The sequence below is a fragment of the Sciurus carolinensis genome, chromosome 2, assembly GCF_902686445.1.
Source record: "Sciurus carolinensis chromosome 2, mSciCar1.2, whole genome shotgun sequence".
NCBI classification, from domain to species: Eukaryota; Metazoa; Chordata; class Mammalia; order Rodentia; family Sciuridae; genus Sciurus; species Sciurus carolinensis.
In genome coordinates, this window is record NC_062214.1 from 185,748,242 (window position 1) to 185,767,746 (window position 19,505).

The 19,505-nt window shown below is 33.8% G+C and overlaps 1 protein-coding gene across 1 annotated transcript in view; it reads right to left on the reverse strand.

The window, feature by feature from the left end:
- Eml5 (EMAP like 5) overlaps positions 1–19,505 on the reverse strand; it is a 149,185-nt gene that overhangs the window by 58,787 nt on the left and 70,893 nt on the right. Inside the window, 6 exon segments of the mRNA XM_047538900.1 lie at positions 4,199–4,340; positions 8,998–9,125; positions 10,241–10,352; positions 10,919–11,121; positions 16,663–16,763; positions 19,209–19,302. Coding sequence (XP_047394856.1) covers positions 4,199–4,340; positions 8,998–9,125; positions 10,241–10,352; positions 10,919–11,121; positions 16,663–16,763; positions 19,209–19,302 — 780 coding nt within the window.

A 19,505-nucleotide genomic window follows, 5' to 3' on the forward strand; every position in this document is an offset into this window, starting at 1 on the left:
CTGAATTTTAATTTGATTAAGTCTTTCATTTCTAGAATTTATTTTCTTTTTTCAGACTTTTATTAGTAGCTTAAGAGTTAAAATAAAGATATTTAATTACATGCATTTTTGTAGCAGAAAATTTTCCAAATACCCTATTGTCACTTTGTGCCAGCATTATAATCATATCTAAGGGAAAGAAAAGACTTTTAATAAAATGTGCCTGAAAATAAAGAAAAACATCAGGAAATAGACTTGTCTATCCCATTCTCTGTTGGAGATGAAGGGGAAAAACATATTTTAGAACTCACAAACACAGGGTGACTTATACAGATCTTGGATTTGATTTACACTAATTATAATTTAACTAAGATCTATGTGATTCCATTAAAGAAATTAATATTTAGTGGTTCTGCATGGTAGTACCCCAGGTATACAAAATTTCCAGAAGGAAACATTATCTCTTTGAAAGCACACATCTTCTATAAGTCTCTCAGGCAAATAAAGCCCATAAGAACATAAACTTACAATACAAATTTCAAAGTACATAAGAAAATAGGCCTCTGGGAGGGAAGCAGAAACAAACAAAAAACTCCTATGTATAATCAGACCTAAGGAGATAACTAGATTTTATATTCTCTATCTGATAAGTACAGTTAATATCAAAGATATAAAAGAGGAAATCTAAGATATAAATAGGGAATAAGAAGTTATTTTGAAAAAAAAACAGCAGGAAAATGTGAAAAGAAAGGAACTTTTAAAAATGAGAATTATCAAAATTAAGTAGCTAATGGACAGGTTAAACAGCAGATAAATGAGCTGTTATAAAAGAATTAAGAACTAGAATAAAAATCTCAAGAGATCACACAGATACAGATATTAAACAGAGAGAGAGAAAACATCAAGTGAATCACAATACGGAGTCAAGAAATCCCACTAAAAATTCAGAGTTTAGTCAGTCACAGTGGCACATGCCTGTAATCCCAGTGACTTGGGAGGCTGAGTGAGGATTGCAAACGTGAGTCCAGCCTCTGCAACTTAGTGAGACCTTGTCCCAAAATTAAAAAGTCTTGGGATATAGCTCAGTGGTAATGTGCCCTTGTGTTCAAACTCATACCACAAAAAAGAAAAACAATCAGAATTAAATTTTTTATAGTTACAACTTAAAACAAAAGGATAATGGAAACTTTCCAATGTGTAATTATATAGAAAAGTACAAAAGTCTGGCAAATATTCAAAAATTATTTTACTTCACAGGCATTATAAATATTGTCATACATATTTACACTTCTATTTATTTTAACTGGCTGCCATAAAATTGTTTGTCAGAAATTTCCCTAAGAATGGTTTTAATATTTAAGGCTCCTAAAGTGCAAGAAGTAAAATCAAGAATCAATAAATGGGACAGACTCAAAAAGCTTCTTCTCAGCAAAGAAAACAATAACGTAAAGATAAAGTCTACAGAATGGGAGAAAATCTTTATCACATGCACCTCAGAGCATTAATCTCCAGGATATATGCAGAACTCAAAAAACTTAACACCCAAAAAACAAATGATCCAATCAATAAATGGGCTAAGGAACTGGACATTTCACAGAAGAAGAAATACAATTGATCAACAAAAAATGAAAAAATTCAACATCTCTAGTAATTAGAAAAATGCAAATCAAAACTACTGTAAGATTTCATCTCACCCCAGTCAGAATGGCAATTATTAAGAATACAGCAACAATAAAATTGGCGAGGATGTGGGGGAAAAGGTACACTTACACATTGCTGGTGGGAATGCAGATTGGTGCAACCACTCTGGAAAGTATTATGGAGATTCCTCAGAAAACTTGGAATAGAACCACCATTTGACCCAGCTATCTCACTTCTCAGTTTATACCCAAAGAACTTAAAATCAGCATATTACAGTGCTGCAGTCACATCAATGTTTATAGCAGCTCAACTCACAACAGCTAAACAATGGAACTAAACTAGGTGCCTTTCAACAGATGAATAGATAAAGAAAATGAGGTATATATACACAATGGGTATTACTTGGCCTTAAAGAAAAATGAAATTATGGCATTTGCTGGTAAATGGAGTTGGAGATTATAATGCTAAGCAAAATAAGTTGATCCCAAGAAAACAAAGGCCTAATGTTTTCTCTGATCTGCAGATGCTAATTCACAATGGGGGGTGACTAGTAAAGAATAGAGTCACTTTAGATTAGGTAGAGGGGAGTGAAGGGAGGGGGTCTGAGGGTAGGAAGGATAGAATGAATCAGACATTATTACCCTATGCACATATATGACTACATGACTGGTGGGGTTCTACATCATGTATAACCAGAAGAATGAGGAATTATAATCCATTTATATATGATATATCAAAGTGCATTCTACTGTCAAGTGTAACTAATTAAAACAAACAAAAAAGAAGTCTATTTTAACCATAATGACTTGCTTTTATAAAATGTTAAGACTCACATTTGCTAAAGAAAACTATTTACTTACTGATTATTTCAAAATGAGATAATTATGTCTTATTAATACTTAATTCAGCATGACTTTGGTTATCCTGTAACAACTCAACCAGTATAAAACCCACATACAACTTAGGAAAATCCACCTGTAATCCTTTTTAAAATCAATGATGAACATAATAAAAATAAGGGTTATGCTAGAAAAATATTTTTTTAAAAATACAGAATCATGAATTTTGCCTACAACCTAATTCAGAGATCTAGTCATAGGAGTCACTAATTATAGCAGACAATTTTTTTAGTATTGATATAATACATAAACCCACAGATTCAAAAAGTTCAACAAATCTTAAACTAAATAAGAGTAAACCCAGAAATGTGCACAATGTTATTTAACTATACCTATGTAGAATGTAATAAAGAGAGCAGCAGAAAACAGAATGCTTTCAACCAAAAAGTCTAGAAGTAGTTTTATCAGTATTCAAGAATAAGAGTAAAATATCAAGATATGTTCAGACTAGTGGTATATGTGGGTAGAATGAGGGTAAAAATTCACTCCAAGTGTAATACACAGTCAATAGAGAATTCAAACACAATCATAATAAATCTGAATAGCAATCACTGTGTTTGGGACCATTCCCATCAGCCTGCCTTTGGTATGTCTCTGGTTCAGACCAAGGAGGCTGAGGGAATTTTCAACAAATCTTTATTAGAGAGACTCTATGGCTATATTTCAGAAGGAAAAAAACTATAAAAGAGAACAAGTCTGAGATGCAAGAGGAAAAGATGAACAAAGAAATGCATAGGTATAGATAAATCTAAATAAACAATGACTGTATAAAAGAATAATAATGCCAACTGACGGTAGTTGTAGGAAAAACCCAACAACAGAATGAAACTACTGGACATTGGTAATTTAACAACAGGGCAGTACAGTGACCTAAACTCAACTATTCTACAAAATTATGATTCAGTTTTTGAATTGAGTATACATGTTAAATATTTAATAATAACCCTAGAAGAAGAGAATAAACACTAAGTTTTAAGTCAACAGAAGGAAGTAAAAAGAAATTAACAGAATGAATTACAAATTCATGCTACCTAACTCCAACCTGGCCTTTACTATGGCTAGACAATCCTTTCCTTCCTTTTTGGCTCTACCACATTTCTTACAGTAACTTCCCAACACTCCCAGGGAAGTTCCTCCTTTGGCATCCCCATTCTAGAAGATAACATTTTCTACCACTCTACTAAGAACTTCGGAGCTGTCTGTAAATCTTCATCTGTCCCAGGTTAATAATAACTTTTGCCCAACAACTTAACTTCTTCTCTCTATATACTACCAGTTTTCATCTGCCTCCGACAAATATATTCAGTTCTGTTTTATCCTAAAACAGCCTTCTCTCACCTCTGCTGTCTCTTTTAAAGTGAAAGTCTTCTTTCTTAGTTTCCAGTTCTGAATTATGTAAAATCCATAATTACAAGGGGGAAAAAACTTAGTTTCTGTTTACTTCCTATATTCTCTTTTTTAACACATCATTGAAAAATTGGCACCATTTAGGCATGATCATAGGAGGTCCCACCAAGCAAAGACTGGTAATTTTCTTTATGCAGCAACCACAAGCAAGTAGACACTAATAAATATTTTAAAAAATTTAAAATCTTTCATGTACCTATTGCTTTCTTATATTTGTGAAGGTTAGAAAATTGTTATAACTTAATCTATGTTCAAGTCTGAGAGCCTCTTACCCTTTTTCAGCTTCCGGACAGCCAACATACAATGACTAGGAGAGAGATCCCATATTCTTAAGGTTTTATCATCACTTACAGTAGCACAGATGGGCAGATAAGGATGTGTAGCCAAACCCCATACCTCTCCTTCCATGTGTCCCTATAAAGAAAACAGTATCAATTTAACCTAAAAATATATGCATGACAGGAGCTCTAAACCTACTCACCACTAAAACTGATACTAAAAAAATTAAAATCCCGACCATTTAAAGTCTGGAAATGGTTTCAGGGAGATGACAAATGAAGGAACATTTATTCATAAAAGACCTGCTAAAATCTGGTAAGAACACTGAGTCTACGATATTTAAACTGAGATCCAATGCCCTGTTCCACCTCCCAACACTTGATGCTAGACTGATACAACCAAGAACACCTGGCTCTCTCCACAGTTCCCAGCAGAAAGGCTGTCTTCTGGGTGAAGGTACAAAGTCAGGCATTTCTTATCTTGCCTCAGCTGTCAGTTGTGAAGTTTGAATTCCTGGTGAGCAGAACTGACAGGTGGAAGTTCCCTTCTTCCCAGCCCCTTCTCCATGTGGAAACTCCACTGCTGGTGCCTTGGTGGCAACCCAAGAAAACGTAAGAAGACCTTAGACTACTGCCCTTTCTCCCCTTACCAAATACTCAGCCCTTAAAGCCTGGCACATCCAGAAGGAATCCACTGTCTCACTCTCAATTCCAGAGCCCTGACTCAGATATTTTTCCTGGAGGGAGAAGCAAGCCAAAACAAATGAACAAACGAACAAACAACAAAACAAAGTAAAACAAATGCATTTTAAAAAATGGCTCCTAATCTCTTCTCAAAGAAATTTACTTTATTTGCAGCAAAGTGGAGAGAAGTTAATGACTAGGAGTGCTTTCAAAAACAGTGAAGGTCTTGCAGAACTCGGCTGAGAATCCATCTGGTCCCGGACTTTGGAACCTACCTAGATGCCCTTCAATTGATGAATAGATAAAGAAACTGTGGTATATATACACAGTGGAATAATACGCAGCCATAAAGAAGAATAAAATTATGGCATTTGCAGGTAAATGGATGCAGTTGAAGAATACCATGCTAAGCAAGGTAAGCCAATTCCAAAAAAACCCAAAGGCTGAATGATCTCTCTGATAAGTGGATGATGATATATAACAAGTGTGGGAGGAAGGCAAGAGTGGAGGAAGGATGGATTGTATAGAGGAAAAAGAGGGGTGGGAGCAGGTGGGGGGAAGGAAAAATAACAGAATGAGACAAACATCATTACCCTATGCACATGTATGATTACACAAATGGTGCGACTCTACTTCATGTACAACTAGAGAAACAACAGTTTTACCCCATTTGTGTACAATGAATCAAAATAAATAAATAAATAAAAAACAGTGAAGGGATGGGAGTGCTGGTATATGCCTGGGATCCCAGCTACTCAGGAGGCTAAGTCAGGAGGAATGGCAAGTTCAAGGCCAGCCTGGGTAACTTAGTGAGAACCTGTTTCAAAATAAAAAGGACAGGGGATGTAGCAAAATGGTAGAGCCTAGCATGTGTTAGGTCATGGGTTCAACTTCTAGAACAACAACAACAGACTCAACCAAAAAAACAGTGGAGGTTGTGATGAAAGGTAAGCAGGAGATTTTTAGATTCATATGAACATGAATCTAAAGTATAGACCAGCTAGTTTGTCCAAAGGAACCAGAGAAATCTCAGAAGTAGCTGGGAGAATCTTGACTGCAGTCACTACCAACCTAGGGAAATGTCCCTTCAAGGGAGCCTGAATTTGATTTAGTCTGTGGAGCCATTTATAGTCGACGAAAGTGTCAAAAACAATACTGCAGTCAGTCAGTAATTAAAGGAGTTTAACAGTTGAGTGTGGTCAAGGCAAGAGACAAAGTGCAGGAAATACTTCCCACAACATTTATAAAGCCATATCACTTTGATACCAAAATCAAAGACATCACAAGAAATCTACAGACTAATATTCCTTATCAAGGCGAATTCTAAAATTCTCTAAAAATACTAGCAAACCGAATCGAACATACAAAAAGATTTATACACAACTAGGAATGCAAGTTTGCCACATTCAAAAATCAATTAAGATATCACATTAATAGAATGAAAAACAAAAACCATATCATCTTAGTAGACACAGAAAAAGTGTAAGATAAATCCCTCCCTACCCATGAAAAACTAGGAATAAAAGGGTAATTTCTCAACCTAGTATAGAGAATCTATGAAAAAGCCATGGTTACATTATGCCTAATGGCGAAAAGCTGAATTATTTTCCCCTAAGACTAGGAACAAGGTAAAGATGTCTTTTGTCACCACTTACATTTAACATTGTACTGAAAGCTTTAGCCAGGACAATAGGGCAAGAAAAAGAAATAAGAGGCAATTGGATTGAATATGAGGAAATAAAACTATCTACTTACAGATGACATGATCTTATACATAGAAAATCCTAAAGAATTCATTATTAAACTATTATAATAAATGAGGTCAACAAGGTTATTTGATATAAGATCCTAATATAGGATATGTACAAAATCAACTGTATTTCTCTACACTAGCAGTCGACAATCTGACAACAAAATTAAAAAGAACTGTATGATAGTATAACAAGTAATAAAATACTTAGCAATAAATTTAACCAAATAGGAATTAAGTCTTACACACTGCAAACCACAAAACGCTGCTGAAAAAAAGAAAAGAGCGAAATAGAGAGCTATCCCATATTCATAGGTAGAAAGACTTAATCCTGTTAGGATGAATCCCTAAACTGATCCACAGACACTGCTGCTACAATCATTGTGGTATCTTTATTTATTTTTAACTACAAAATTCTGGGTTATTGTATAGTTGTTTTGTGTGAATAGCATGTTTTATGTCATATTTTCTAACCTGTTATTGCTACCACATAGAAAAGAAATACTATTGACTTTTATATGCTGATTCTGCATCTAAACTAATATTATAGGACTTAATTATTTCTAGCAATTTTTAAGTTTATTCTCAATATACAAGGTTGTGATATCTAAAAATACCACCATTGTCCATTTATTTCTAGCACTTACACTCTTTGTTGATTTACTTTACTGAACTGGTTAAGGTTTTACCCATATTGGACAAAAATGTTAACATGTGGTATTTTGCCTTGATCCTGATATCAAAATAAAAAAAAAACACTGAAATCTTAAATTCATAATGAATACCAAAAATAATAGAATTGGTTGGGTGTGCAGCTCAGTGGTTAGAGTACATGTTTAGCATGTGTAAGGCCGAGTTTAATTCCCAGCAACCACACACACACACACACACACACACACACACACACACACACACACACACTGGTGTATTAAAAACAATTTTAATTGGGAGGCCATTAGGGTGGTACAGCTCCAGTGTTTTAGGTCCCTATGGAGATAACCAAAGCCCAATGTAAATAATAAAATGAAATTAGATACCTTACCAATCAGAAATAGCCAACTAATCTCTAATTAAGGCTTTCCCACTCAACAAATCAACTAGATCTTTGTTGTCCACATTCAGTCTATAAAAGCTCACTGCCTGTGCTTCTGCAGCAGATTCTGCTGAACCTCTTCTGGTTTTGAGTGCTGCCCAATTCATGAACATTTTAATGCTCAAATAAACTCTGCTAATTTTATCTTGCCTAAAGTATTTATCTTAATAAGTGTCATTTATGACTGCTAAATTTTTTCTCTCAATTATGAAATTGTGGTTTTAAAACTCCATCTCTGAATTCATTCATAAGAAGGTTCTTGTGCTAATATTTCCCAAGACATCATAAACACATTAAACACTATGACTATCATTTTTTAATTTCAAAGGCATATTATACAACTGAAATTGAGTAAGATATGAGTAATTTAATGTTTTGTCATTTGCATACTTATTCTTCAATATATTACATTAATAATATAATAAAGCATTAAAGGATGTGCAGTGTTCTCATCTATGTGAACTTTTTGGTGTCTTAAGAGGATTGAAGTGGGAGTTAGAAGAGAAAAAAGTCTGTATTAAGAAAGAAAATAATTCTTTTTCAGGGTAAAAGGCAAACCGAAGTTTGGTATTATAATACAGAATTGCATAAGGACAATTTTTCATCAGGATAGATTTACTATCCAACCTCATTTACTATGTTTTATATTATTGATCTACTTCCCTCCCTACTTTTCAGAAAAATATAATACACTGAAAAAATGTTCATGTAAAAATCTAATATACCACTTTTGATGGAAATGTTAAGGGCCATATGGCCAACAGCTGTTGCTGGTATATGTTTATATTTCTACAACACAAATTTTTATATTTCTGGGTTTCTGTTTTATTATTGACATATTTTCACTAATAAATGTTTTCAGTAATAAAATTTTAGCATATAGTCATACACTCATTTTTTTGTAAGTTAAAAACATAAGAATGACTTAACTAAAGAGCTTCACAGAAAAATAACTGACTTATGTTCAACAAACTACTTCAAATAGATAAATGTGAAATAAATGAGCTGGGATAAATTTTTTACAACCAGTTTTTCTATTGATTTGTGATAAGAACTCAAAATATTGGCAATTATTCTATATGAGAATATGAATATTTATTTACTCATACCTGGTTATTTAGTGATAACCAAATTAAAATTTTTTCTTTATATATTAACAAATATTTCCCTAATTAACATTATTTTTCACCACTGTCAACTTTTCTTATGTACTGAAAGAATAAATTGTATGCAAAGAGAAAAAAGCATGTTAGCACTTAAAAGTACCTGGACCAGAAGTGTTACTGGGCCACTTTTATCCACTTCTAGTATTTCACCATTCTTTGTGCCAACTAAAATATGACCATGTCCTAATGATATGGCACGTATAGATGGGTTATCTTCCAAGAGAAGACCTGAAATGTTAAAAGATGTTCTTATATGTATGAAGTTATTAATAAAAGGATGTATTATGACACTTATTCTGATAGTGAACTCATACAAGGTTGATTTCTTCTATATAAGAATTCTAATAATGCACTGTAGTTCCCGTGATCAATTTATTAGTTTAAAATAAGTACACATATATAGTAGAATTTCATTGTTTTTGTTGTTGTTTTGATGTACTAGAGATTGAATCCAGCATTCCACATATGCTAGGTCAGTGTTCCATCAATGAATTACACCCTAGTCCCTGATAACTATTCCTTTACTTCTTGTGTTAGCCCCTCCCCATCTATCTCCTGCCCCTCTTAGAACACTTAACGATATTCTGATTGGCAATTTTAATTCAATGTAAGATATATATTCCTTTATGTCTACTGTGTTCTACATAGGCTTCAGTGATATATTAGTAAACATAACAGACCCAACTCCTGCATTTAATAGCATACAGTGAGGAAAACAGACCCTGTCAGGAACATACTCAAAAAAGAACATATAGCAAGGAAATTTCACCTTTTTGTGAGGAGGCGAGGATAAGGGAGTCATCCTAGAAGAAATAGTGTTTGAGGTTTGAAAATGAGCATGTAATTAGGTAAACTGGAGGGAAGAAGAGGGAAGCAGAATAAATTCTAGGCAAAAATAATATGCAGAAAGTCTGGAGGTCAGACATAGTGTGACACAGTGCCTTAAAGGAAGGAATGCATTGAAAGCAAAGGCAAAGGGAAGAAGGGCCTATGAGGTAAATGGCAGGGTCAACAAAAAACCATGATGAAAAAAAAGCCAAGGTAGAAAACAAGTTTCTGGCTGATGATAAATATGATGCTCACATGGAAATTGTCTTTGAAAATTTAAAAATTTTAAAAATTAATGATAAAATTATATTTGGTTAATATTTTATTACATGTATCACAGAAAATAATTTTTGAAAAAACAGCAATGAGTCTGGTATTAAGTAAGTCCCATTTAAATCTGATGCCCATCAAATAAAAAAGGAAAATATATATTCCATGTGTTCCACCTCAGTGATCAAGCATATTAATGAACAAATGATTTCTTTATCTACAAAATAAACTAAATCTCAAATCACCTTTGGATCCTGGGGCCAAAGCAGCTCTTTTTATAGCATAGGTCTTGAGACATCTTTCAAAGGAGTCATCCCAAAGAGCTACTACACCATCTTTTCCTCCAGTTACAAATCCCTATGAAAATAAGATGTTCAAATTATTGAAGATTTAAATATATTAAAAAATAGCCTTCTTCATATTGAAAAACTCTAGAGGAAAAACTATAGCCAAAAGTTATAGCTTGAAAATAACAGAAATTAGGTAACAATTCACAACAGCTTCTAAAAAACTGACACTAAATCTGTAAAAATATTTACAATGACAGTAAACATTCTACTTTTCATATAGGATACTAAAAACACAGTTTCTAATTTGGAACTGTCAGATCTACCAATTTCAGCAAGTTACATATATTCTCCTGGAGTCTTTTTAACTTCAATCTTTACAAAGAAGGGTTAATAAAGGTATCCACCTGATAGGATATGGTGATTATATGTAAAATAATTTCTGACACCTAGAAAGGGCTTGATAAATATTAAGTTAAACTTATTTTTTCAAGTTGTTGACATATATCAATCTGATCCTCAGACTACAATTGGGTAGCCCAGCCAAGAAGAACAGCAGTGTTCCCATACTTCTGAAAATGCTCTATATGCCATGATCAGATTGTGTTTAATTTGAAATCTCTTTAGGTTACTTACTTTTTCCAGTGCATGCATACTGAACACAGGCCCATCATGTGCTTTAACTGTTTTTACAAGGAAGACATCTCTCCAGATACACACATCTCCTGTGGATGTTCCAGAAAAAGCCATCTCTTCAGTCCATCCATACACTGCACACATCATTGTGTCATTTTTCCCCAATGTGCCTATGTAGCCTTTTCTTCCAATCAATCCTCCCCCTGGTTCATAAAAATATTACAAAAGTACCACTTTCAAAATGCACACAATTATAAAGTACAGTTTCTTTTCTACTATTGTTGTTTGAGTAGAAAGGCATGTTAACAGTAAGAAGAATTAAAAAGAAAATCAGCATGCCACCTTGCATGGTGTATTTTAGGCCATAGCACACAGTGTAATCCCAGCAACTTGGGAGGCTGAGACAGGAGGATTGTGAGTTCAAAGCCAGTCGTGGCAAAAGCAAGGTGCTGAGTACCTCAGTGAGACCCTGTTTCTAAATAAAATACAAAATAGGGCTGGGTGTGGCTCAGTGGTCGAGTGCCCCTTAGTTCAATCCCCAGTACTCCCCACCAAAAAAAAAAAGACATGGCCTAAGTCAGTTTTAATCAGTCTTCAGCATTTTTGATAATGGTTTCCAAAATTCCTAGTCTTACATATTTAAGAATACACAAGGTATTTTTAAAACCAACACAATGAACACCTGTATATCCACTACCAAAATACACATATACCAAAACAAGTGACATGTCATGCCAATCCTATATATCTTCCTCACATTCTACTATTCTGAATATAGAGTTGATCATTCTCCTATCTTTATAAATATCTTATTACATATTTATTAATTCTTAAGCAATATGTCATATTATTTTTCACATTTCAAAACTTTCTATAGTTATCTTATATGTTTTCTTTTGCAACTTGCTTTATCCAACAAGGATTTGTCAAGTTTTATAATGTTGATTTGTACTTCTAGAAAACACATTTTCATAACTATGTATCATTTCATTATATAAACATTCCACAGTTTATTCACTTTTTATTAATGAGTATTTAAGTTACTTCTCATTTTTGCTATTGAAAACAAATCTGTTTTAAACATTCTTATGAGGACCTCTTCTATACAAGCAAACAGTTGCTAGTAGTAGTCACAGAATAATGTGCAAAAGGAACAGTAGGTAAATAAGAGTAGGACCAACTCTTCTTCCCAAGTTTTTCTCCCAAGTCAATATGCCAACTTCCACTTCCATTAACAGTGAAAAGAGTTCCTATTGTTTTCCACATTTAGAAACACTGAGTATTGTCAGACAATGGAATGTGAAATACCGAGTTAACTTTATTGTAGTTTCAATTTACATTTGTTAACATTAATGATTTGATCATATTTTCATATTTTTATTTGTCATTCATCACTTTTCCCAACTGAACTCATTCATTCATTTACAGAAGACATACACATGCCATACACTATCCAAGGTACTGGAAGTAGCGCTAAGAACAAAACAACAAAATTCTCTAATTTTTGGAGATTTATAGTGACAGTTGATAAATAAGACAATTCACTACAATGTACACTATGTTAGGTAATGATGGGTGCTCTGGAAAAAAATGCAAACCTAAAAAGGATACAAGAAGTCTGAGGAGTCCATTGTAAGGGTGGTGAAGGGAAAGCCTTACCAAAATGGTGGTATCTGAATAAAGAATGAAGGAGGTAGCAAGAGCAAGCCAAGTTAGCATAGTATTCCAGGCAGATGGAGCATCAGGTGAAAAGGTCCCAAAGCAAGAATGTGACTGGAATCTTTGAGGATCAATCAGTGAGGCAAATGGAGAGTAGAAAAGAAAGTAAGAGAAAAGTACTAGGAGACGGGTCAGAAGGTGTATTGCAGGCCACTGTGAGGGTATAGCTTTTACTCTAGGTGGAATGAAAAATATTTGAGTAGTGGAATGATAAGATATGGCATATGACTTAATAAAAGATTTATTTTGACTTCTGGGTTGAGAACAGATTGAAGGATAAGAGGAATAAAAAAAAAAGTCAGAAGTCTCTTTCAATCACCTGACAAAATGATAATGGAAGCAAGGACCAGGGTGGTAACCTAGAAGATGAAAAGTGGTCAGATTCTGAGTGTATTCAGAAGACCACCTAGCAGAGTCATCAGTGACACTTCAAGAGCAATCAGGTAGAGTGGAGAAGGTTAGACTTCTCTTAAGAGAAAGAGGAGAAATTGTCAAGTGAAAGCATATAACTGGAGATGCTTCAGTACACAAGAAAGAAGAGAGACGGATTAGCAACTGGAGGTTAGAATTGAAAGGTTTCGGTTTTACTCATTCAAGATGAAGCAATGGCTGGGCATAGTGGCACACACCTGTAATCCTAGCAACCTGGGAGGCCGAGGCAGGAAGATTGCAAGTTTCAGACTAGTCTCAGCAATTTAGCAAGATCCTCAGTTGTGGGGAGCCATCCATACCTAGCAGAATCAGACTTGGCTGAGCCATGGGATACAGAGGTCTGACTCCCAGGAAGTGGCGGTCATGGGAGACTGTTTCAGACAGCCTAGAAGTAGGTGGCCCTGCATGGGAGTGGCTTACCATCTGATAATATGCGAGTACTCTAAGCAAATGGCTTCCCTAACTCCACCCGACCCTGTTCCTCACAGAAGAAGCCCCTCCTGGTCTGGGCTCCTTTACCTGGGTGACTATAAATAAAGGTGAAGGTAGGGTTCTCCATCTTGTTGGAGACCAGATCTGGTATGGCCTGATCCAACGCACCCCATTCCTTTTGAATAGAGTTTTGGCTCTTGTGTGTTTATTGATTAGATCCGTTTATTGGGAATTAATTGATTTATTGCCAGCACTGTCCTCCGACAGTTAACCCTTCCTTCATCCACACTGGACATGGCTGAAACCCCCATACGCAGCAACTTAGCAAAATCCTGTCTCAAAATAAAAAATAAAAAGGGTTGGGGATGTTGCTCAGTGGTTTAGTACCCCTGGGTTCAATCCCCAGTACCACACACACACAAAAAAGGGTGAGGAAATAATACCACACTTATATGCTGAAGGGAAAGTCAGAAAGGGAGTGGAATAAGTGATGCAGGAGAGAAAGGGAAGAACTGGAGTGGTGTCCTTGAGTAGATGAGAGAAGGAATCTTGTACAAAAGTAGAGGCACTGGATTTCATTACAGTGTAGACTATCTGTTTAGGATGGGGTCAGCAAACAACCAGCTATGGGTCAAATCTTATGGCCACCTATTTTATATAAAGACCATTGGAGCAGGATAGCATTAGAGCCACAGGAAGCCTGTCTGATTTGCAGCTACAGCTAACAGCTGCCCAAAGCCTGATCTGGTCACCGACTATAAGCTAGGGATTCTGCTAATGGCAACTGCTAAGCACCTAGCAGTGGAATCAGTCCAGCAGTTTCCCCTATCTTTGGTCAGATGCCCAAATTCAGAAAGTCAGGCTCTCAGAAGGAGGATACACTGGTATCCATGCATCACTGGGACACACAGCTTCAGAGTGAAAATGACCATGGCTACCCTCTCCACCTGTTACGGTTTGAATCTGGAATGTCTCTAAAAGCTCATGTTAGAAGTATAGTGTCCAGGGCTGCAGGTTTCACAAGTGAGACTTTCAAGCAACAATTAGATTATAAGGACTCTGACTTCATCAAATGGATTAATGCACTGATAACTGAATGGACTACTAAGAGGTAGGACCCAGTTGGAGGAAGTATGTCACTGGAAGTGTGCCTTGCAAGGGTTTATCTTCTTTTCCAGCCCTTATCTCCCTCTGCTCCCAGATTTCCATGACTTGAGCAAATTTCCTCTGCCTTGCCCTTCCACTAGATGTTCTGCTTCTCCTCAAGTCCACAGCAATAAAGTTGACCAACCATGGACTAAGGCCTCTGAAACTGTGAGCTAAAATAAGCTTTTCCGGGGCTGGGGAGATAGCTCAGTCGGTAGAGTGCTTACCTTGCAAGCACAAGGCCCTGAGTTCAATCCCCAGCACCCAAAAAAAAAAAAAAAAAAAAAAAAAAAAAAAAAAATAGCTTTTCCTCCTTTGAGTTGTTTTCATCTAGTATTTTGGTCACTGTAACAAAAAGCTGACTAACATCATATCCCAATCTGCTAGGCTCATTTCCTACAATAGTTCAATTTTGGAGAGTATGTTTCCAATTAATAGAAATTGGGAACAAACAGTAATCAGGACAGGACAATTTTCTCTCTTGTTCTCTAAGTACCTACTAATATTCTTAATTTTTGTCCTTTGACCTAAAGAACCTAAAATATTTACAGGAAGTTTGCCTACTCCTGGTTTAGATAACTGATGGTTAGGTTTTCTGATAAATATAATAAGTTCCTACTGCACAAGTCCATACCATTACACTCAAAACCTTTCAGTGGTTCCCTGTCCCTGTCTCCCATGGAATAGAGTTCAAATACTTTAGGGAGAAACTACAAGTTCATAACTTGGAATTCCCAGTCTAAATTTGGGATAAGTGGCAAGAGAGACACCATTTTAGCCTCAGGTCTAATTCATCTCCTTCAACTTAATTTACATAAAATTATGCATAGAGATTAATATAATAAGTACTAATTTCCCACTTGGCTAGTGAACTCCATGGATCAGAGCTCTAAAAATATAAAGGTTGAAATGTGCACCAAAGCCTTAACATATATCCTCGTATGGTTCAGGTTGAAGTTCAGGTCACTGTATGTCTAATCGAACTTAAGGAAGAAAGTTACTCAATTTCATATCTTTTCATTTTAAGGTTATTTACTTTCTTTAAAATAACAAATTCACAGTTTTTGTTTTTAAGAGAATGCTAAGTATTATTTGCAATTTCAAGGAACTAAAAAGTCCAAATTAAAATTTTGTTTACAGTCATATGGGAATGAAATTATAAATGTGAAAATACATTTTCCTTTGAAATGCACACACTATGATCTGGTGAATCTGTGATAAAACATTAAATCAAGCCAAAAAAATCAATTCATTTCCTATGTAGAATACAACTTCAAAGTTACTTGAACTTGGGAAATGTCTTCACTAAACCTATTCTTTCCTATGCTTCACTTCCTCCTACATTTACACATTTTCTATGAAAGATTTAAATTCATTGAGACTTCAATGTGACATTGTTGGGACTTATAAATATATTCATTCTATCTAGAAAAGAAACAATATTTTTTATTTTAAAATGTGAACTTCTATATTTGTAGTTTACATTTACAAATGACTAAAGTAAAAACATTTCATTTCTATAGCCATAGAAAAATTTTTACACAACTTTTCATTTTTAGACTATAAATCATGTCTTTTAATGGAAGGAATCTGGACACCAATTGATTAATCTCATATGTTAAATTCTTTTGCAAATATGAATATTACATAAATACATCTGTTTAAAATGCACCAAGACAACAGTAAGTCACTCAAAAATAAATTTATCTTGGATAATTTTAGATTTCCAAAAAAGATGCAGATAACATAGTGTTCCCATATACGCCTCCATCCAGTTTCCTCAAATGTTAACATCTTCTATTATCATAATTCCTCTGTCAAAACTAAGAAACCATCACTTTTGATATATTACTATTAACTGAACCCTAGGTTTAATTCAGATTTCACCAGTTTTTCTACCTATGTCCCTTTTTTGTCCAGAATCCAGTCAGGATGCCACACTGTACTTAGCTAAATTACTTTTAAAAGTAACAATTTCTTAAATTTCAAAGAAGTAAAAAGAAACACTTCCTTACCTGCTCGACGCCAAAATTTCATGTGTTTAATTCCAGCTGTAATTAGTTTATCAGGCACGTAGGGGTTCATCTTAACAACAAAAATCTTATCTTTACTTCCTCTGAAATAAATACAAAATGTTTTAGCTCTACAGATAAACCTATCCTACAACAATCTTTTGCCTGATCCATACTCTATCTTTATTTCTCAATTTACTGAATGTCTATTTCCCACTTATCTTCTGGGTTTGGGCTGTGAAGACATACATTTGTACATTCACTTTTTTGTGTATCTCTCTCTTTTTTTTTTTTTTTTGTAGTACTATGAACTGAACCTAGGGGGGTGCTGTACCATAGAGTTACATCCCAGCTCTTTTTATTTTTTATTTTGAGACAGGATCTCACTAAGCTGATCTGGCTGGTTTCCAAGTAGCTGGAATCACATTACATGTGCCACTGTACCTGGCTTTGTCATTATTTTAATATGTCAACTGTGTTCAACAGACTGTCAAAGATAAAAATAGTGAAAATTTCTTTTAAATAGCACTTAAGATATCTACTGTCATGTGTGAGGAATGCAGCTGTGGCATAAATGAATTAAAGAATTTAAATAATATTTCATTAAAATTTAATATAATTTTTCCAACTACTAAGTTCCTCTGAAACTATCATTTTCTTGGGCATTATTTATAGACTCTGCAAAAAGCATTTAACTATATTTTAAAGTGCTTTAATATCTCACTTTAAGGAATAGGGAATTTAAAAAGTTGTCTTCTGATACTGTTGACTATTTTTCTTCAAGGCATTGTTTACATTTTTTATTGTAGAAACAAGATATGTTCTATATGGATACACCACCAGTGAAACTCCAAATCATGTACAACCACGAGAATGGTATCCTAATTAGAGTAAGTTGTACTCTACATATGTAAATATGTCAAAATACACTCTACTGTCATGTATATCTAAAATGAACAAATAAATATTCTTTTAGGACTAGTTTGAAGTTAGTATAATAATTCAAAGGATGATTTATTAAGAAAAAAAGAATCAGCTTTCACATTTGAGAAGAAAAGGATAAAAGTTCTTGATGATTCTGTCTGCAGTAGCAAAGTTCCTGACTTTTATACAAAATAAGAATATAATGTTAATATTCCTGAACATGTTATAAATATATTTGGGGCATAAAGTATTTAATTTTGTACAACTTGTTTTTAGTGCAAATAGTAACATACTGTATATTTATCCAACCTGTGTACTTTATTTGTAGTTTTAAAAGAATGTAATAAAAGATGAATGAATTTTCTATTGTAAATTATATAATTTTAGTAAAACAATTCTAATTTTCATCTTAGGAATTAGGTTTCTTCATGGGAATTATTCTGATTCTTTATAATAAAAAAATTAAAAACCAAAAAATAAGACATGTTTACTGTAAATAATTTAGAATGAACAAACAAAAACTCCACAACTTTACATTATTTTCAGTGAATTTCTACCTAACATGAGAAAGTCATGCTCGAAGCTTGCTTTTACAACATTATGAATAGGTATTAAAATAAATGCTATTACCATAACTATAAGAAGGTCCTTTGAGTATAGATTTTAAGTTGTTACATATCTATTTTGAGATATAAAATCTTTTGAAATCAGTAGGGTAAGTAAAATTAATTTACACCTGTATAAGAAACTGCTATTATAAAAAAAAAAAGGAAAAACTACTGTTATTATTGATAATCATAATATTTAGTATACCCAAAATTTTAAAAATAATCACTATATTTTTGTTATATACAAAATAATTACTTCATAATCATATTTTAGTAATATTTTAATTTTAATTATATTTTAATAATTATAATAGTTTTTGACTTGTAATTGTTTCAATAATCATATCATGATAATCCTATTACCAATCTGAAATTTGGAAATAAGATAAAAATTAGTGGCTGAATTATACATTTAAACTTCACTAATCATACTTTGTTCTTCATTTACAACTGAAATCTTTAAACTATTAGCTTGAACATCTTTTATATTTTTGCTATAACTAAGGCATGATTTCTGCTGTATTGTTAATTTTTAAAGGCTTAACAGGTATCAATTATTTCATACTGTGTGATAAATTCTAATCTTGAATATAAATATAGCCATCTTTCAAAGCAAAAAAAAGAAAAAGAAAATTAGAAGAAAAATAGACAAAAACCCTAAAAACTTCTTTGTCATAAGTATATCTTTTTTCACTTAAACATTTTGCTAAGTTCTCTGATTACTATACAATAGCCTATCATATAGAGTTAATTCTACCTGTAAATGGATAATTGAGGTAACAACAATTTCCAATGCCTTATTTTAGTTACATTAAAAAGTGGGCTCATAAGGAATAAGCCTATAAACTATGAAATTGTTTATCTTTTATCATGATATTATTTATTCAAAGGTAAAAAAAGATGGCAGTAATAAAGTTACATACTTGCTTGATTTCAAAATTATTTTAATTAAAAGTTTTTTTAAATTCCAAAATAATTCTAGTACTTTGTCAATGTCATATCAAGTTACTTCCTTACCTTGCCATGGAAAGTTTCTCTCCTTTCTTCCAGTCCCACAGCACAATGGTGTGGCTATCATCTATTCCAACTGAAGCCAAACGTTTCCCATCAGCTGTGACAATCAGAGAGATATACTTATTGACCATTTACATTCAGAAGATAAACACTCGTTATGTATTCTAAAGCTACATGTTGTCATTTGAGTGTTGTTTCCCCACAAGTTTTGGGTGCGAGAGGTTTGGTCCTCAGTGTGGTGGTCCTGAGGTGATAGAACCTTTCATAGTTGGGGCCTACCATGAGGTGGAAAACATTACA